General features: G+C 48.5%; 1 protein-coding gene across 2 annotated transcripts in view; it reads left to right on the top strand.

Annotated features, from left to right (window-relative positions):
* CACNA1I (calcium voltage-gated channel subunit alpha1 I) overlaps positions 1–10,234 on the top strand; it is a 157,363-nt gene extending 147,129 nt beyond the window's left edge. For both annotated transcript variants that reach the window (XM_087765188.1, XM_087765187.1), the window contains 6 exons: positions 537–875; positions 1,523–1,669; positions 5,961–6,077; positions 6,461–6,629; positions 7,523–7,719; positions 9,437–10,234. In XM_087765188.1, the coding sequence (XP_087621314.1) occupies positions 537–875; positions 1,523–1,669; positions 5,961–6,077; positions 6,461–6,629; positions 7,523–7,719; positions 9,437–10,138 (1,671 nt within the window). In that variant the 3' untranslated portion in view covers positions 10,139–10,234. The remainder of the gene's footprint in view (positions 1–536; positions 876–1,522; positions 1,670–5,960; positions 6,078–6,460; positions 6,630–7,522; positions 7,720–9,436) is intronic.
* Positions 10,235–21,144: the final 10,910 nt, after the last annotated feature.

The following is a 21,144-nucleotide window of genomic DNA, read 5'->3' as shown; positions in this document are numbered from 1 at the left end:
AAAGTGCAAATTGTCCTTGGGAGGAACAAGAAGACTGTCTAGGCTAAAGGGAATATCTACTGTCGTAAGGCCTGTTATCAAAGCTGAATGTGGGTGCGTTGGACATGGCACCCATCTGCAGAACTACCAGGCCAATCAAAAATAAATAATTCCTTCAAAGGAGAGGGAGAGAGGAAAGTTCTTTGAACATATATGGTGCTTTTGAGTCTGGATGGGAGAAGGCAGTACCAAACTACTCAGTTTTGTTCTAGCTCATACGTACGTGGCTACAGTGGCAGCAACGTGATGGTCTGGAAGTAGTTTACTCTGTACACCTTTGGACATACTTGCTCTGAAGCAAAAAGCACATGATCAGATAGTGTCCCTGATTCTTTGAGAACCTTATGATCCCGGAGGGTGTGAGGTGATAGAAACATTTGCCCTGTTCTTTTCATTGGCATCAGTGGGTTTTGGCAGAAAGAGCAGCCAAGCTTGTATTCTTACTTTAGTCCTTCCTTCCTTCCATCGTTCCCTCTCAAACCCAACTTCCCCTCAAGGATACCTTGCGTGACTGCAGCCATGATGACCGGAGCTGCCTCAGCAACCTGCAGTTCATCTCCCCACTGTACTTTGTCAGCTTTGTGCTCACAGCCCAGTTTGTCCTCATCAATGTGGTGGTAGCTGTGCTCATGAAACATCTCGACGACAGCAACAAGGAGGCCCAGGAGGATGCGGAGATGGATGCTGAGATTGAGCTGGAAATTGCACATGGGCTGTGCTCCCGCAAGTCAGGCTCCCCGAATTCAGGACAGGGAAAAGGAGCAGGAACAGGAGAAGGCAGTGGGAGAACAGATCCTGAAGGACGTCTGTGCATGAGATGTTACTCTCCAGCACAGGTAAGTACACCTTTGAGCTTACCAACCAGACTGCAGCAAGTAGCTGTGGGGAGAAGCTGGGAAGCCTAGATGACAGAGGGCTTAGCTGTAGCAGATAGACTCTTCCACCTCAGGGTGAGAGGTTTGCTTTCAGTGGTGGGCTTTTGAGTTGGTAGCATCGTGTGGGGACAAGGCTGTGATAGCAGTGGGTCCTGTTCATTGTCAACATGGTGTAGGAACCTGAGGGCCAGCAGAGGAGGGATGGAGCAGATCAGCTAAAGGTGTGTTAGGAGCAAATTTGAGACTAGAGCTCAGAAGAACAGAGCAGGGGAAATGGCAAATCAAGAGCAAGACACTCCAGCAGAGCTGGAAGGGAGGTGTGAGCAGTGCTGTGGTGCACTGACAGTGAGTGAAAGTGAGTGAAGAGAGTCCCTTTTTTTTTTTTTTTTTTTTTTTTTTTGCACTGAAGTCTGGCACCTTTACACACCCTAAGGAGCAAATGCTTCCCCAGTGACCCTGTGCAGGTACGTGCAGAACAAGGAACAAGGTGCTGCTCCAGATGAGTCAGGGTGGAAAACCCAGCCCCAAATTCACATGAAACTTTGAAGCAAAAAACTCGGCATTCTTAAAATGATCTCTCCCATCCTCCCCCCTTTCTTGTCCCCTAGGAGAACTTATGGCTGGACAGTGTCTCTTTAATTATTAAGGACTCCTTCGACGGGGAGTTAATGATCATCGATAACCTATCGGGCTCCGTCTTCCATCATTACTCCTCGCCGGCCATGTGCGAGAAGTGTAACCATGACAAGCAAGAGGTAACCTGCGTACGAGGATGCGTGAGGGGACTTTCCCCCCCAAGACCTGCACACCCACACCCACATGCCTGCAGGTTGTCCGATGTGTGCTCCTGGCTGTAGATTGTGTAGACAGAGAGCTTGTTGACCTGTGTGTGTCATCTGTCACGCTTTGCTGATACTGCCTCTAGTGCAGGCCTGCCCTTCTTAGCCACGGGGCATGTTTGAGGTGGTGGAAAGGTGAGATGTGCCAGGACATAGGCCAGGAGGGACTGAATGAGTTGTAGAGAAATTACTATGAAGGCGTCCTGGCAGCTCTTGTGTTCAGTTCTGCAAGAAAAGCAGAGGTTCAAGCTTATGTTGTATGGAGGACTCAAAGGATCTCAGCCCAGTGACAGCACTCAGGGACAATTCAGTGGGAGATTTAAGCATGTGTTTTGTTTTCATTTTAAGCATGTGCTTGCTTATTCCCTGTTGAGGTTGATGAATTAAGCACATGCTTAAATGCCTTTTTGAATAGAGTCACTGTCTGTGAGCATGGATTGGTTTGTGGTGAAAAACAGCTAATTAGTTTGAGCAAAAACTAAATAAAAATGGGCCCACTGAGAAAGTTTGAGAGCCTCTTTTCTGATGTAGAACCTGTTAGCTGACAAATGGGTTGTTGCTAAGAGCAGGACACCAAATGGCTTAGGCTTGTGCTCCTAAAGCTAGTAGATGCTTTGGAAGACTGCTTCCTAAGCAAATAGTCTTTTCATATTGTGAAACTTCAGGAGCAAAGTAGCCTGGGAGAAGTTAGGTAAGTAGCAGAATTAATTTTGTTTCTGAAATAATTTTATTTTATTTAACTGCTACAATCGTGGTCAGACTTGTGACAGTAGCTTGGCTCATCTGTCAGTACATCAGGACATCAGTGGCAATCATCACTATCTCCTTCCCCATAACTAACTTTGTATGTTGCTATTGCTTATAAAGAAACCCAGAAACTTGGGAAGAGAGTTCTCATTGACAGAATGCTTTATCCATGTTTGAAGCAAACAATATTATGTTTGGTTTCAGATGCCTAGTTCTGATGCTCTAATTTTTTTTCAGCCTGTCAGCTATCTGCTTGTCCCCATAGCTTCCCTTTGAAAGTATCAAAATACAAACATTGATGTAGTTCATCAGTATTGCAACACTTCACAAATGGATGCTGCATTAATGCAGTCAAATAACTAGTTTTCAGTTAACTGTGATTTATACTGCTTTACATAAGTCCTTATATTCAGCAGTTGGTGCTCAGCCTTCTTAGAAAATCAGGTCTTCTAAGGCATTCCAGAACGATTACCCTGAAATCAAGTCATTTGCAGCTAGTTTGCTGCATTTGAAAACCTTCCAGATAGTCTTCAGTATCCTGCCTAGGAATGAAGACAACAACAACAGATTTTCTTACCTTCCCAACAAGGAAACTAGACAGCAAAATTTTCAAGTGCAACTCACAGCCACAGCAGAGAGTTTAACAGAATAATCACAACCAAAGAATTATTCTTAGATCATATTCTCTAATGGTTGTTATGGAGCCATAAATTATTTTTCAAAATTGATATTTCAATACATCTAAAATGTGGAATTGAAAAGAAATTATCTATATCTGCAGGAATAACTTTAGTAGTAAAATGTAGATATTTTATTTCTGATTATATGAATCAAAACTACAGCTCAGGATTTTAAGTCATGGTTGATCATGACCTTCTCTTCATGTTTCACAGTGTAAAAACATTGAGGAAATTACAACAGGAAATCACTACATGGAGTCACAGCTAGGATTGTCCCAGCACTAACACCAGGAATGCATGTAGTCATTAGTAAATTAGAGTGTACTCTGGTACATCAGCATATCCAAATGTGCATTGTACGCACAGACAGAATTGTACTATCTCAGAAGCAATCGACAGCAAGTGATAGAGGCAAAACAGTTTTTATCTAGTCCTATTCAATACATGTGTGTTCGAACAAAATAGTATGCTTGCTGCCCACCGAATCACCCTTAACTCTGCCCTTGAGACAAAAATCGCTTATTAGCCAAAAACGTTCACTCCCATTTTGTTTGTAGTTTAATCTGTCAAGATGCTGAGCACAGTGGATGGACACAACACTTAAACATATGCTCAAAGTTATTAATATGTGCTAAGCTTTTTGTTGCATTGAGCAGAAGTGCTCAGTGTCTTTCCCAGTTAAGCTGCTGGCATCTTATTTTCAAACCAATTACTTGTACAATTAAGGATTTTTGTAATCGTGGCTTTGTTCTTAAAGATATGTTATATCTGTAACTAGTTATATTCTAGGGGATACGTGTGTATGGTTCAGTGTCTCGGGTTGATGTCCCTGGCAGTTTTCATGGATTGTGCTCCTAGTGAACAGCCCTTTCTCCCCCCACTGCAATTTTTAAATTTTTTTTTGTTCCTTATCTTTAGTCAGAAGATTTTTAAATATTCTGCATGAATGGAAGCTATAAGAACAAACCATCTTTTTTTCATACCGCTAACCTCTTCTCTTGTCATTGCTCTCCTTTCACTTTTGGGCTGGTTGACACCAATCTGTGTATTGGTGGCTGATAGTGTGTTTAGCCAGGGGCAGGAGCTTGCCAGTGAGCAGCAGTGAACCGCGTTTCCACTCATGCAGCTTATCTGTTCATGACTTTGTTGATTATGTTTTTTGTGTAGATCCCAGGGTGGCCAGAATTTGTGAGCAAGTGGTTCAGTGAAGAACAGACTATTCTGGCTTTTGTTGAAACCCTTTTTTATGGATGAAGAAGGTAGTCACAGATGTTATCACATTTCATGCTCGTGTCTCTACAAGCACAGCTGTGAGGTTGTTCTGGTGTAACAAGCACTTAGGCGAGTAATGGATGAGTACGCACATTAAGTGGGACTGAATAAAGACTGTGTTTCTCTACACAAGTAGTTGTTGACTGGTGGCTGTGTAGCGTGCTTGACATAACTTCATTGTGGGTTCTCCAGTGCGTCTGCGCTCTGAGCAGCAGTTGTTGGTTTTGGGCTCTCTTCATGGTTGAACGGCACCATGTTCCCGTGTCAGAATAATATCCCAAATAAGGATGTCATTTGTGCCCTTTATTTAAATCCAGCTCTGGGTTTCTGTCCTGTTTATTCAAAGTGCATTATCCCTCAGACGGAGACCTCTTCCAGTCTCTGGCATTGGCACAAGCCACTCAACTCCCAGCTCGAAGGAGTCATCTCTCCAAATGTTCCACCTGCTCTTATAGCACAAAAGCTGTACCTGCCTCTTGCAAACACAAACACAGGGGAGGACAACATAAGTGGCAAGGAAGCAAGTTGTCCTGACTGAGACAACCCAGAATATAGCTCTCAAGAGTCAGGTGCTGTTGGTGGGAACTGGTGGGACTCTAGAGACTAGTGATGGAAAGCCGAGCACAGGAGAGACAGAGCAGCTGCTTAGGCTACTAGAAAAAGGAGATGCTTTTCAGGCATTGTGGGAAAGAGATGTCAGGTAGAGGGGAATTGAAAGCTTGGAGGAAAGAGGATGGCAGAGGGGCACATGTGGTATGAAACAGGCCAAAAGATGAAGCAAGGTCAGGCATGGGACTGGAGCGGAGCTGAGGCCCAAAGATGAGAGAGATGCAGTGGTCAGACTTGGTTTCAGGAAGCAAGAGAGCACAAGTATGGGTGGGTGGGAGGAATGAGTTTAGGGATGGAGAGCAGGATGGGAGACGGTGTTAGCTGAGGTCTTGGGTAGGTTAGAGGTGAGGGGAGAGGGAAGACGTGGGGAAGCTGAAGGGAAACAGGGTTTCAGTGATAAAGGTAAGAATATGAAAAGCATGATACTGGCATGGACTGCAAGAGGCATGATTATCCCTGGAATGAAAGCACCTTCATGTTTAAGCAGGGCTGTCCATGGCGCCTTCAGAGAGAGGGGTCCACTCCTCATCCATCAGCAGAGCAGACTGCCTTGTCACCGGCCTGAGGGAGCCCTCTCCCCACCTGGCTTTACTTGCAGGGCCTTGTGCCAGCCATATCGCTGGGACAGAATCAGGACTCCTTCCTTCAATTCTGGCACTAGAGGAGAATGGACTGGTGGTGGGCTGCTTGCAGATCATATGATCAGCCTTCCTTAAAAAGTGGATTCTCCTGCCCAGCCCAGCCCAGGTCTGGGTTAGGCAGTACCTGATGTATCCAAGGAATATAACCTAAAATTGATCTTGGGTCTACAGGCTCTCACTTATCCATCATGAACAGTGTGACTGCTTGAAATGTGGATGCCAGGCATGACCTGTGACAGCTCCTTTCCCTTCCTGCAGGTCCAGCTGGCCGAAATGGAAGCATTATCCCTCAATTCAGACAAGTCCTCTTCCATCCTTCTAGGAGATGAGTCAGACAATCGCAGCGCTTCTCAGCTGAGTCCTAAGGAGATCAAGGTTAGCCCCAGGCAGTCATGGGCATGTTGTACCATGCGCTGTATTTCTGCCTCTGCTCATGTGAAGTGCTCTGTATTCATCCAAGTGTCCCTGATGAGGAATATAAATTCTGGTCACTTTTCAAGAGCTTCTCCATAGAGACATATCATAGAGAAGGATTTGAGGAGAAAAAAAAGGATGTATGTTTTTGAAAGTTCTCTTCACTACTGTCAGTAACTTCCTCTGAATGAGCCTAAATTTAGGGGATTTGGGCTGGAAACCTGAGCATCTCTTAGCTAGCTTGAAGGTATCTTCCGAATCAGCCCTTCTTGAGGCTTTGACAAGTCTGCTCTGTCACCTGCCATTAAATTTTACAAGGCTTTGTCCTCACTTATTTTTTCCAGCAGGATGGCCAGGACAGCCCTGACTCCAATGGGGTAGGAGATCTGGGGGAATGCCTGCTCCCAATATCCAGTGCAGATGGCTCTACAAACCCGGACAGTTACCTGTGTGAAATGGAGAAAACTCCTTTCAACTCAGTCCAGTCTTGGCTAAAGCATGAAAGTACCAAAGGTGAGCACGGTTCTCATCGTTCTCCAGGTCTGCTGAAAGTGTGGGTTGGCTCAGCTCATCTGCCTTTCTCCTGCCTCTCCCCTGCCCGGAATGGAGTTAATCTGATGTGGGGTTACAGTAACCAAGAATTAGCTTTCAGTTTGCTAGTCCTCAGGAATGGGGAGAGGAACAGTTCCTTCTTTTCCTGCTAGATCTTATATCCTCACTCAGACTTGCTTATGTGAAGTATCGTGAAAAAGCTGATTCCCATTCACAGTAGTGCGCCCATGCATAGTCAGAGAAGAGTAGGGACAGCCTCTCCTGACATGCCAGCTGGATGAACTGTGCTCACTTGGCATGGTAAAATGTTGCTGCCCCCTGAGACCAGGCTCCTCAGGTGGCAGGTTCAGGGAACATGTAATATATGTCTGCCTTTGGTGGAAGTGCTCCAGTTCTACCATTGAGCATGCTCTGGCCTCCTATGGTCCACAGGTTTCCCAAACCACCAGTTTTTTTATTTCCCTTCATCCCGTGCTTTGCGGGGTCTGGGATGAAAATCCTCTGGCAGTGATACGTAGTTGAATCAAGGCCTTACAGCTTGGGATTTCTGTGAGAGCAGCAACCAGAGAGGCAAGCTGGGTTGTTGCTTTATGGCTCTGAGCTGCATTAGATCTTCCGGATCTGGTGCAGGTTTTGGTCCTTGCGTAGAAAGTGGGACTATGCTGTGAACACTAGACTGAGTCATCTTGGCCAGGAGTGTATGTTACTAAATATTCTCCAAACACTGGACTTGCAGGACCCTCGGTGTAACAGTAGCAAAGGCACCAAATCAAATTGGAGGACTCTTCAACTTTCTTTTTTTTTTTTTTTTCCTGTTTCTGTTCTCCTCCCCATTTCTTTTGGTGCTTTGTCAGTCCCTCCCAGCCCCTTCTCTCCAGGTGCGTCTTGCTCTCTGTTACCTGTACCAGCAGAATTTTTCCACCCGGCCATCTCTGCCACCCAGACAGGGCCTGAGAAAGTCTCATGTCCACGCAACCTTCCTAAGATCTCTCTGCAAGGCTCATGGGCATCACTGAGATCTCCAAGTGTGAACTGTTCACTTCTTCGTCAGGTGAGGACCCCCTCTGCACTCTGCTAGGAAAGTTTGATCTTTCTGTCACACCCAAACAGAGAGGGCTGAATGGGGAGGAAGGCAGAGGAAGAAGAGAGGCAGCTCTGATGGTCAGGATCTAACCTGTTGGAGGAGCACCATGGACTGCAGAGTACGGGAAGGAGAGAGGGTTGTATAGCAAAGGGGTGTTGTATAGCTCTCACCCCCTGAAATCATATATTCTTCTGCTTTGACAGCTGCAGCTAGCCCCATGTGAAAATGAAATCACATCACCTTTTAGCTTGCTCCTGGGCCCCATGTGCTGAGTGAGCTGCACACACCTGCATGCACAGCAGCCACAGTGTAAACCAGGGAGATGGCAGCTGCACAGCCACCTCAGCTCCTCTTAGCGCCATGACTCTGGATCACACACCTGCTTTGGTTGGAACAGGCTTCTCCCTCCCTACTTCCTCCACAGCCTTTCGTGCCACATCCACACACTGTGTCCCTGAGCTCGCTGTTTTCCCCTGCCCATTTAGCTCTTACAACCCAGAAAGATGCTATCTTTTTCTGAAAAGGCAGCTATTTCTCGCTAGTGAAAGAGAAGAATAGAAGTGTGAGGGAAGATCAAGTGTCTCTGAAGAGCAGAGGAGGCAGAGATGAAAGTCCAATAGAGATCCCTGTTATTGTCCTTGGAAGACACTCCATGAACAATTCCTGTTTGAGGAGTACAGGGACTCTCTATTCCAGACAAACTAAAAAATAAAAATAAAATCATATGTTATCCAGTTCTATGTGACAGACACTGTTGGCACAATACAAATGTGTATAAATTCACTAGGGATAAATTTAGCCTCGAGCTGAGGCCACTGAGTTGTTGCGGTGTTGAAACTTCTGGTGTAAGTTTAGACATGAAGAGGAAGAGCTCTGGAGTTGGCATACCACTGGGACAAAAGTACTGAACTGTTGTAAAGGAGAAATTGGTAAACTTCTGATTATGTGATGCAGACTGTATTTGAAATAGCTATGGTTCAGGAGAGCACTTCCAGTCCTACATCCATCATTCGCAGTGCTGTGTCCCAGTGATGATCTCATAGCGCAGACCAATTTCCTAGGAACAACTGAAATGCAGCTTGACTAACTGAGCACCCCACCTTTCTGCCCTAAATACCATCATTGCCACTAGCACTGGTCAAAAGAACTATGATGCCTCTTTTCTCTCCCCAGACGTTGCTGATTTTTTAATGAGAGGAGGTCTATGTACAGGGCCTGAGATCTATGTACAGAAGTCCCCTGATTTCTGGCAAGCTGGTAGTTTTGATGTATCCACAGCCAGTGCGGCAGGTTCACAGGGAAGCAGAGAGCAGGGATCCACAGGGAATCTCGGCCTCGCTGCTTCCTGGATGGCCAGTGAGCAGGGGCACCCCGGCAGCAGGGGCTGCAGAGCTTGCAGACCCAGCACCCCTTCCCTTTGATGGAGCATTTCACATGGGAGGGGAAGATTCATCCTGGAGCAGGATGAAATCAGAGCTCAAAATATTGAAACCTTTCCTCCTCCAGAAGGGATTTCCCTGGGCAAACTGAATAGCTGGTGCTTTGTGGCATTGTTCAGGTGGTTTATAGCTGCTCTCCCCAGGAGAGAAGAGAGAGGAATTGAAGTTTTTCCCCTTTTTCTGTCATTGTGGCTAATTGTGATTTTTTTTTTTTTTTTTTTTTTCTCCACACCCTTGCTCCCCAGGCCCCTGAGAGCGATACCTCGCTGGACAGCCGAAGCAGCAGCTCAGCAGGCAGCCTGCAGACCACGCTGGAGGACAGCCTCAACCTCAGCGACTCTCCCCAGTGCACCCTGGACCTCCCGGTGGCTCTGTGCCCCGTGCCAGCTGCCAGCAGCCAAAGACCCCTGGCAGCCCCCCTCTCCCCCACCTCCCGCCGCCGGAGCCTGCGGGGCCGGGGGCTCTTCAGTCTGCGAAGCATCCGTCGGCACCAGCGCAGCCACAGCAGCGGTGGGAGCACCAGCCCTGGCTGCACCCACCACGACTCCATGGACCCCTCGGATGAGGAGGGGGCGGGCAGCAGCCTGCGGGGGGGTGGCAACAACAGCGAGCCCTCGGAGACCCTCAGCAGCCTCTCACTGACCTCCCTCTTCTCACCCCCGCCACCAGGGCTGACACTGGTGAAGAAGTGCAGCAGCACCAGCAGCCTCCATGCCAGCCCCTCGCCCCGCCGCCCTGTTGCCCACCACGCCAAGCCCTTCTACACCGTTGACCCCCGGGGCTTCCTCTCGATGCCCTCCTGGGTGACGGACTTCTGCAAGGACACCCCCTCGCCTAGGGAAGGAGAGGAGCCGGACAGCCCCGGCAGACTAGGGACGGGGGACCATGGCTCCCCGCTCCCATCTGAGCTGGAGCTGGGCGATGGAGTCAGCAAGAGGAACAGATGAGGGTCCCTGGGGCACAGGGAGGGAGCGTTCGGCTGCCAGCATGGGGAGAATGTTTCACTAGCATCTCCCCAGCAGCAATTCCAAAGGATTTGCAAGAAAAAGAACCAGGCAAACAAAAATTTATAAATATATATATATACATAAATATATATATATATATAGAATAAATACTCTGGTACCGTACCTCAGAGGCATGGGAGAGCGCAAGCAATACGGGAACAGTCCTGCCCGAGGGCAAGACCTGGACCATCACTGCAGAGACTATAGTGACAAGAAAAGGCCATGGGGCTGGGAGGGATGGGACCCTCCAGCCAGGTGACTGCTGCGTGGCAGCTGTTTAGTTATATACATATACATATATAGAGAGATCGATTTATTTATTTTTTTTACCGAGAGATTATGAATTTCAGAAAGTGCTAAGGAGGAACAAGCAAATGGGGGCTGAAGGAGGTGCTACGCCAAACAAGGAGGGTGGGGCCAAAGGGAAGGGAAGCAGGGTGAGCAGCAAGGGAAGAGCATCTGGGGTTTGCCTTGCCTGTTTCTGGGAACTTCCTTATTGTCCATGCTTCCATTTCCAACATTAAAAATTGTGGGCCAGATCTTCAGGTCGAGCGTAAATTGGCAAAATGCGATTGTGCACTTCTGTTGGTATAAAGCAGCAGAGCTCTCGCTTGAGGTGGATTCACGCTGATTTACAGCAGCTGAAAATCTGGCCCCAGCAGCAGGGAAAAGCAAACAGCCACAGAGCACGGGAAACGTTTTAAGGTGAAAAGCCTTGCTTTGAAGGGAATGTGTGAACACAGTGGGCATGTTTATGGGAGGAGGGGATAGAGGCTATATAGCATATTTTTGTTGTTGCTTTGTTGGTTTTGTCTTTTTCATTTTCCAAAGAAAGAAAAATGCTAAAGGAAAAAAATTACAACATACGTGGGGAAATTTGGAGCAGGAGAGGCAGGGTGGAAGGGGAGGGGGAGGTAAAAGGAGGAGAGAAAATTGAACTTTTCCCCCTTTCATTTGCAGTAATTGTGATATTTCATTTTAGAAGCCCAAAGGTGCAAAAATCATCTCTAGAGAAAACCTATCTGTTATTTTTGTATCTATAGCTATATATATTAAAAGAAGACAAAAACTAGAATTTTAAAAAAGACAAATAAAAGCAAAGGGGGCTTCAACAACACAAAATGTAGTCAGACCCCTGGCCAAGGGCTAAGCCTGTTCCAAGTCCCAGCGGGAAGACCCTACAAGAACATCCTCAGCTCGGTGGCGGCTCTGCCTCCTCTCCAGCATCACCTTCATCCTCTGGCGTTTTCCTGATCTGCATCAGTGTAGCTGGGACCAGAGTCCTGCTCAATGCCAACCATGGACATCAGGAGCAGGGAATATTGGCGTGTGTGCGGGGGGTGGGGCGGTTGTGCACACAAATGTAAGGATGTTTATGTGTGTTGTGTCCAGGCTAACTGTCTCACCAGCTGGAGAGACAGGGGAGAGGAAGAAGGAGAACTGCAGCTCTCCTTGCCTCTGCCTTGCAGGGGAGTGTGAGTGGGGGGGGCTGCGGTGTGGAGGGAAAGGGCAGACTGACTCCTTGAAACACAACCTGCCTCAGGATCCAGGATTCAATCTGGCAGACATGATCCTCTCCTGGCATGGTTGCAGCAAGGCCTCTAGAGGCTACATCTCTCGTTGCCTTTCCAGCGGTATGACTGTATGTGTCTCCTTGGACAGGGCCAGCCTGGATCTCCTCCTGCAGCAACTCCGAGGTTTTATACCCTTCCCAGGTTTGCAGGTGGGTAGGAAAGCCAGCCACCAGGGGAGCACAATGAATTTTGGATGTCTCCTACACCCCAGGGAAGCTCCACTAAGGTGTGTCAGAGAAGACAGAGTGAGAAGGACAGCAGGGAGAGGATAGCAGCCCAACAGAGATGGGGAGGTTTGGAGGCTGGTGCACTGCTCAGAGAAGGAGCAGGGCTCCCTCGGGGATTCCTGTCCCATTATTTCCATCAGATCAAGAGGGCCCCTGCAGCCCTCCCAGAGCTCTCCCAGCTGGCACATGAAGCGCTGTGAAGTGGGCAGTACAAAACAGATGTTCTGGTTTTATTGTGACCTGTCTGATTTTTAAGCAGCTGCTGCATCTTACGAACTGGGGCTGTAAACAGCAAGTGCATCAAATGGGACCAACAGCCAGGAAAAGGATTGTGTGGACTTTATTTATTTGCTGGAAGGAGCGTTTGCTGTGTTGCAAGCACGCACACTGACTGCAGGGAGTTCAGGCCTGTGGGGAGAGGACAGGAGAGCCCAGGTCCTTGTCCTTGCAGAAAGGATGCTGATCCAGATTTATTAAAGCAATAATTAAGGGTCTTTAAATGCTTTTTTTGCACTGGTGGTTCTTTGGGTGAGTTACCCCTGCCTGCTCTCCTGCGGGCAGAGAGGCGAGACAAGATGTGTGGTTTCACGTCCTCAGGGAAGGAGGGCAGTCAGTCCCCAAATGGCTGAACAATGAACTTGGGCTACACAAGGCTTAGACTCAAACCCGGAGCTGCTTTGAAGCCAGAGGTAGGGCTTACCAAAAAAACCCCAAACAGTTAAAACACATCCAAACCCCAGACAACTCAACGCACAGAGTGTTTCCTGGAAGGTGGCTATAAGGGGACTTGGAGGTGGGACTGTGAGCTGTCCTGGCAGTTGTGGGCTGTGAAACATTTCAGCTGAGGAATGGGAGGAAGGTCAGAGATCAGTGCAGTGCTAGAAGCTACCCCAATATTCAGTCATGAGAGAAGCATGGCCTGCACTTGGAATAGTTGGGAGGGGAGAAAGGTCAAAAGATAGTGGGAAAGATGTGGTGGTGACCACACGGGGTGACTTACAGCCCCTTAGGATGGATGCTCTCTCAGCTTATTCTTGGTTGTCCCTGGAAGTGACTTGCAAGGAAAAACTTTGTTTCATGTTTTGGTGTTCATGACAGCCCTTTTGCTCTGCACGATGTCTCCCCTTCTCCTCCCAGCAGGGTCATGCCACCACTCCCACCTCCCTGCAAAAGGGCTTTCACCCTCTGCCGTATGACTGGAGCAAAAGGCTTCTGGCTTAGGAAGGAGGTTGCCATGGAAACGGAAGACTACGTTATCTTTAGAGAATATTTTGTCTCTCTCTTTTAATTATTTACTAACTGTTCGAAGAAGGAGGAGGAAACATCCGTCCTTCCTGAAGAGGAAGCAGAATACTAAAACCCAGCAAATGCCTTGTGTTTTTGCTGGGGATTTCTGCAGCAGGGCAGGTTGTGGGGTTTCTCCTGGCAAGAGTTGCCTTTCCCAGTTTATGCCTGGCTGTTGGCACCAGGAAAAACCTCTGTCATCACCCACCCACCTCCCAGACAACACCTGAGGGCAGCCTAGGATTTGCCCAGGCGTCTTTTCAGCCTCCCATACTCCCCACTTCCCACGGGGGACTATATCGCAGGCAGCTCCTGCCAGGAGGCTCTTTACCGTCGTCAGCCTGAGATTGCTCTGTTTTGTCCCACTGCCATGTTACCCTCATGCCTGGATCTCCCCCGCATCTGCCACTGAAAGCAGTCCCTCTCCCTGCTCAACGCTGAGCTCCTTCACGTGCTCACACACTGCTGCCATGTCCTGCTCTGGCTGCTGCTCCGCCAAGCTAGGCATATTTAGCTCTTTTCATCTTGGTTTGCCAGCTGGTTCCTCCACCTCTTTTCAACATTTTTCTGAGTCTTTTTTTCTAAGCCCTCCCTGTACATTTTCCCTTCTCGCTGCGGCCTCTGGGCTCATTGGCGTGGTTTATTGCAGCTGCAGAACAGACCCCATCCCTAGTGTTTCCCACCTTCTCTTGCACATGAAATCCTCAACCGCTCCAACCTGCCCATGGAAAGCATATCCATGTTTAGTATTTCTTCTGCACCCAGAGACCCTGTCTCAGCACTGCCAAATGAACGAAGTGTACCACTAGGTGTACTTCTTCTCGTGGCTTCTCCATCTTCATCTGTCTTCCTTACTACTACCAAAAGTTTCCTTATGAAATTAGATATATGGGAAACAATTGCAAGCATGACTGCTGTTTTCTTTCATGGGAAGCTGGCAGTGTGGTGCGTTTGGGTTTTTTTGTTTTGTTTTTGGGGGGGTTTGTGAGACCAGGTCCTCTGAAGGACTGAACACCGCCAGCTTTCTGTGAAATTAATATGAGTTGAGCATGCCTGGAGGGGGAAAATTGAAAGTGTCATGGAGCAGCAAAATAATTTTTCAGACAAAAGAAACTTAAAGCAGAAAACTTAGATGTCTTCAAGGAATTTTCTACTTTTCCTTTTTGCTGAGAATGAAATGATTCCTACCAAAATGGTTCTCGTGTCCAAAATGCTCCCACAGGGCATCACAGAGGTATTGTGTCCTGGGTGGCCCCTGGTGACTGTCTCCTCAAGACACCAGGCCACTCATCCACCCCATGGGGCACTGAAGATGGGTCCCCAGGGAGTGAGACACCTGCAAGGCGCTGTGGGAGATGTGCCCTGTACACCCACCGTGCAATGAGAGCAAAAGGCATTGGAGTAGCAGCTCAGGAGCAGAGATTTTATTTTAGCCAACATAACTAAAAACTCAAAATTTGTTGTGGAAGACATGGAGGTAAGTGGCTTTGGTTTTCTTGTTCTCATCACAGGAATTTCACAGAGAAGAGAAAAACTAATCCCGGCTGATTTTCTGACTAGCTCTGATACAAAACACACAGTGCACCTTGTAGGAAGCACTTGGTACTTTGCAAACTCAGGCCGCCGAATGTGTGCCACCCAGTTCACTTTATCTGTGTGTGGTCTGACTTTCCAAATATTCCCTTTCTTGATCTTCATGAATACCTTATTTTACGAGATCTGCCTTACTTCTCAGTTTTTCCATGTTATTTTTGGTCCTTGCTAGGGACTGTCTTCCAGTAGGAACTCAGTATCTCAGAGTCTTTGAATTATCATTCATTTCTTCCATTTCATTTAGATATATATGTTTTTTCTCTAGCACTTTTTCTTTCTTCTGTATATTTCCAAGCCCCTTGTTTATTTCTACTAAGATCCTGTCCCACTTTGAGCAGGAGCTGGCAATGTGATATTCAATATTTATGCCTCCTGGCCACTTCCAGAGCAGATGTGCTCAATTTACAAGTAAAGAGCTCTCACCCCCACCAAAACCAGTATCCCAGTCCCCGGTTTGCAGCACGCCTCTGCTTTTGCTCCAACAGCAGTTGCAGTAATAAGGGCTCTGACCTTTCCCGTATGCCGGTGATGGGATTGCACAGATGGACCTTATGGCCTGGTGCATCCTCAGCGTTGCTTTGCCTGTCAGCAGAGCTGTGGAGCATCTTTCATGCTCGTGACTTTAGTAGGAGCAGGGAGGACTCGGCACCTCACGAAGTTGCTCCCATTAGTTGTTGGGCTGTTGCCATGTAAGCCACAGCAGGCTCCAGCTCACGCTCCTCCTTTGCTGTGCAGTGCTGTGGGCACAGAGGAATACAAATCTTTTTCCTTAGCAGTTTTTTCTGTAGTTACTGAAGTCAGCAGATAACGGCGCTCTCTTTGTCTCATGGTCCACGGAGCAGAATGATAGAGTGGGAGAGGCATTGTTTTTCCAAGGATGTTTTCCTGGAGACCAGAGCACTTTAACCCCTCTGGCTAATACTGTTTTAGTTATCTGTATTATTTCTGAAAACTTTAAAAGATGTTGTGGCTTGGGTTTTTTTTTTTTTGTTTGTTTCTGGTTGCTGGGCAGGTTCAGTACACCGTGCAAAACAACAGCAGCTCCTCCTGCAGCTCTTCCTCTCCCTTTCCTCCAGCTTATTCATCCTGGATGAAATTTTTGCACTGTAAGTTACCTGTTTGTGCTGACCATGGTGCAGTGGGATTTGCTGCCTGTCATTGCCCTGCTGCCACAACTTTCTTTCTCTTCTTACCTTTCTTATGACTGCTGCTAAGGGAATAGCACTGTTCCTTCACAGAGCCTGGCAGAGCATCTCCAAAAAGGGGGCTGGCAACCACCCAGCAAAAACAGGTGGAGTGGCTGCCCCTCCTTCAGTCAGAAACACCCATATGAGCTAAAATGCTGCTTCAAAACAAACCATTAGCGATACCACAGGCTGCGCAGATAGCAATCTGAAGAGAAAATATTTTTTTAGTGAAACATCTTTAATCCAAGCTTTTGCTCTTAAATTGCAAAGTGCTTTCTTAGGAAAGAGCTACCTGCCCACACACAAGGAGGAAAAGCATCATGCAAGAACCCAAGGTACGTGGTCCACGCACAGGCAGGCAGGCATTTGTATTACCCTGCAAGTCCTTGGAATAAGCCTTGCTTTCGAGCTATCACAGCTTTTGGTATGAAGCACCAGGTGGGCTTTCCTCTAAAACTACCACCATCGCCCTTAGCTGTATCTAATAATCGCTGGGATGATGATAATGAAAGCAGATGACCCTATTTCTCCTTTCAATTACAACTTCACAAACACAGTTAATTTATGTTCCCATTTACACACTACTTCTCCCACTTCCTTATCTGAGCCATATGAAGGGTTTGTTTCAAGATATGATCTATACATAGAAATACTACACATACTCTAGATAGTAATAGATATTTCTAAGAAAGAGTCGAGTGCAGTGTAAATGGGGTGGCGTGGATAAAAGATCTGCTTTTGTGTGTATATTCCCTCTACATACGTATAGCCGCTCCCCCCGTACACTTATATTTCTTGCCATAGTCTTTAAAAATGACCTTCCATTCAATGTAGAGTTAATAACACGTGAGAGACTGTTAATCATCATTGGCCACTGATTAGTTTCTGCTGTTATAGTAAGCCCAGGCATAGAAAATAAATCAGGAAGAAAAAAAAGGAGAGAAAAAAAAAAAGAAACCAACAACAAACAACGTGGTATTGAATAAAAAAACCAGAGAGACTATTCTGAAAATCCCTCTCTGCTCAATATTTATTCTTATGCTTCCATAGTCACTGCTGCTTTGTGTGTGTGTGCACACGTGTATGTGGGCGTAGGCATGTACCTGTTTCAGGGTGGCTGTGGTTTATAACCACATCTCCCACTGGTCTTTTTTTTCAAGTGTATATTAAAGTAATAAACAGACTGAAGTGCTGATACAGGACACTGCTCACCAGTAGTGCCCACAGCACTGATACAGGCAATACCCAGGCAGCACTTCCATCACTGTCCGCAACAAGTTGCAGAGGTCTCTGCTCACCCCAGGGCAGAGAGCCCCGCTCCAGCCATGCACCGTGGGCCTGGAGCAAGGGGCAACCTCAAAGTGTCACAGCCTGAGGAACCAGGCACAGCACGGCTGCAACCCACACTAGTCATTGCGGCATGCCCGTGGCTGCTGCTCCAGGGACTGGTGTCCGTGGGGAGGGGAAATAAGGGCAGCAGCATTGGTGGGGAGCTGTGGCAGGCAGTGTGGTCAGGCATGCAGGGACCTGGGGCCACTGAAGCCACCACGTGTGTGTGTGTGTGTGTGTGTGTGCGCGCGCGCACGTGAGCATGTACTCTCACTGCGGGGGACCTCCAGGACCCTCCTCACACCATGTAAATCGTTAGTCTGTCTGCAATTCAGGACTGGAGCTGTGGTACTTCAGCGTCAATGATTTCCTCAGGAACCCAAAGAGGTCAGAGGTCCATGTCAAAACACGTTGAAGGACTTTCCCTTTTGGGCAAGGACGTGCACGCACCCACACAAGGGAGGTCAGGGAAACAGTGGCTCTCTCTGCGGTAGAAACAACTGGTGTGCAGAGCCCTGGCTGGGGCGGGCAAACATGGTGGGCACCCCTGTGCTGCTCACAAATTCGGAAGGTTAGTTATCATCTACCTGAACATTGCTCCTACATGGGTTTGCACATGAAATGGAGACAATGTTGGCAGCCAGAAGGAACCAGGAGCCCCTGTCTCTGTCCCTGACATCCTGGAACCTGTTTGAAGTCTGACTTGGGATTTTGCTTTCAGTCCTCGGCATTTCTGATGTGGGCATGGCTGTACAGCCCAAAATCTCACAACAAAGTGAGGGTGCCCAAGTGGCTGCTGGTTCTGTGACTGGAATCAAACCTGGGGCTCTGGATCCTGCTCCAGCATGATCCCTCCAGGCCTCATCCATACTCCTGCTCGGTGACCACCACAGAGGCAGAGCCATCACCTCCATCCCAACTAAGTACGATGCCCTGATCTGGTGGGACCCATTGGCAGGCTAAGATGGGGGGGCTGGGAGTGCTGGCTCCATCCTAGCCTGACTGGTAAACAGCCTTTCCTTTTGTGCTTGGACACAGCATTTTAATGTTTATTTGTGTCCAACCAGGCAAAAATACAGCCTAGGTAATAAAGAGGTAAAAAGGCCTGAGGGGAATTTGCACTAACGGTGGAGAAAGCTAGTTAAGGGTCTGGAGGAGGTGAAGATCTGACTCCTGGCTTGAGACACAGATGATTCACCCTGAGGGACACCCTGAGGGTGCGGGTTTCTTCCCTCCAGCCTCATGCTTGCTGCCACTGCATTTTTCTGCTCTGTAAATACTGCAGGATTCAATGCAGCAGCTAATGTGGCACTTTTGACATTTGAGGAAGGATTAACTCAGAAGCGAGTGTATAAATCTGCTTCATCAAAAGTCCAGAGGTGGAAAGCAGATACTGGCTCACAGCCTCCTGCCTGCCAGGTGTCTCCTGGTGGCAGCCCCGCAGGGGCAGGACCCATGGGCGCAGGAAGCTATGGGGCTGTTGCATCACCCAATGGGTCTGAGCATGCAGATAGGGAGGGAAAGAGGCAGCCTGGCAGGTTGTATTGTTTGCTTTGCACTGGTGATGATGCAGTGGTATCATTTTCACACTAAATGCTAATTTTCTGCTTTACTGGCCTCAGAATCGCCTACATTCGTATCCTTCATTGCAGCAATTAAAGGGCTGGGTGCTCGAGTAAAGGCGCTTGCGATGAGTGTGATTTTAATCCGTGTGTGTGGCAGAGAAGGAGGAATGTGATTGCTTCGCTGTTGCTGTGGGAACATGTGAGAGCAAATCTGGGCCCATGAGGGGTAGGAGAGCCCGCACCCTGGTACGCATGTGCACCAACTCCAGTCCAGCCCTGGACTAGGGAGCGCAGGCTTGCTGCATCTTCCACTTCTTCGTCTGGTCAGGAATTGCTGTACGACTTCAGCAAAGCATTGAAACAAATCGCCTGCTCTCTGCCTCATGTTCCTACCCCTCGATACCACCCTCCAAGGTGCCGTGCACTGTGCAGCGGTCCCCAGCAGATTGCAGGACAGGCTGAGCATCACTGGCCTGTCCCCTCTGATGGGGAGGCAGGGCAGAGGGAGAGGGCCTGGTGCCATACGGCACAGATAGGATTTCCAGGTGTGTCTATAGGCAAAAGGAGGCAATTACAGAGGTCCCCACTATGAGACTGCAGCTGAGGTTGCTCTGCACAGGTGGGCAGGAGAGTCCATTTGTGAAAGCACTAGGAAGGGCATTAGTGTGTAAGTACTTCAGCATTTACACTGCCTAAATCATAAAGCTTGTGCTGCTGGATACACTTGCAGATCCCCTCTACCTCTCCAGCAGGCTTAAATGTCTCTCGAAAGGGGAATGGGGGCCGTGTCACTTCAATCCTTGTTGCTTTGCTTTCCCTCAGTGTGGCTCAATTCCCATGTTTGCAGGGAGGGGCCCACCCTGCTGGGGTCCTCAGCAGAGCTGTAACTCTCCCTGCCGCTGCCCCAGCACCATGGGAGCCACAGCAGGTGACATGGGCAAAACCCCCCAAGACATGGAGTGGCGAAGGGGTCCAGGGCTTGCCCCGCCTTGTGCCCCATGTCGAGGGATGTCTGTGTGCAGTGGGGTCTGCAGGAGAGGAACACCTAAGGGGGAGACTGAGCCTGTACCAAAACTACAGGAGCCAGTGGGAGGGAAGGGGGTGTGTGTGATGACATTTCTGGGGCAGAGACAAGCTTCCTCAGTCATCATTTCAGCTTCTCCTTGAGTTTATCCTAATTCCTTCCTACACACCCCTCTCTTCCTTTTGTCCCTTTCTCTTCTCAGCTCATTTATTTGGCTCCATGAGGGACATGGTGGAGGGGGGTCAGTCACAAGCCCCTTTTGTCTGACATGGGGGCTGCTTGTGCAGGTCTCCTTACACATCTTGAGTCATTCGGCTCCCTCAGAGTGGGGACTCACTTTTTTTAAGCCATCACTGTGTTAATGCCCCTTGCCTGAGATGAATGTCTATGCTGAGCTAGTTTCCCCAGTCCTACTCCTGGTTTTGGCCAGGGGTATCATTTCTGCTACATCCTTTGTCAGGGGGACTGATGATGGCTTCAGGGACCTCCCCAGTCACTTCAGGGTCCCACCCCCATCTCACCTCCAGGAAGAGCCCCATGTCCCCTCACAGGCCATCCCACATCACATGTGCTAGAAGGCAGGAGGGGGTGTGGGAAAAGGCACACTCCTTTTCCAACTACTCCCAGTAGGTCTGAGCATCCCCTGCAAATGTCCTGAGAAGGAAACCCTCTGTCCATGCTGTCCCTGGGGAGTGGGAAGGGAGAAGGAGGCCTTAGCTGGCCGATGCTGGCTGTGTGTGGCCTGTGCCCAGGAACCAGGCTCAGGGCACACCGGCATCCAGGGTGATGGGCACAGGGGGAGGAAGCAGGGGTGCACTCAGCCCCTGTGGGTTGTGGACACAAACTCAAGCTTGCTTCAACATAGGTACTCCAGGCACTCATTTGTGAAGGGGTGGAAGGAGAAGGCTTCAGCACTAGCTCCCCAAGTGCACGTGGGACATGAGACCCGCACAGGTCTATGCCAGGGTCGTTTTACTGCTTACTGCACCTGGGCTGGCATGAAATGAAAGTCACCTGGGGTGACCTCACCTGCTGCAGTTCTACTGCTGATGGCCACATAGACACGTCATATATCTGTCTTACTCCTCACCTCTCTGTTCCTCCATCTGAAGTCCCTGTGTGTCTCGTTTCCCCTTTTTGTGACCCATCCACGTTTTGTGGCC

The sequence above is a fragment of the Nipponia nippon genome, unplaced genomic scaffold (assembly GCF_047370975.1).
Source record: "Nipponia nippon isolate SJK-2023a ecotype South Korea unplaced genomic scaffold, ASM4737097v1 scaffold_3, whole genome shotgun sequence".
Taxonomy (NCBI): Eukaryota; Metazoa; Chordata; class Aves; order Pelecaniformes; family Threskiornithidae; genus Nipponia; species Nipponia nippon.
The sequence above is the reverse complement of the archived record's forward strand: the minus strand, read 5'-3'. Positions and strand labels throughout refer to the sequence as shown.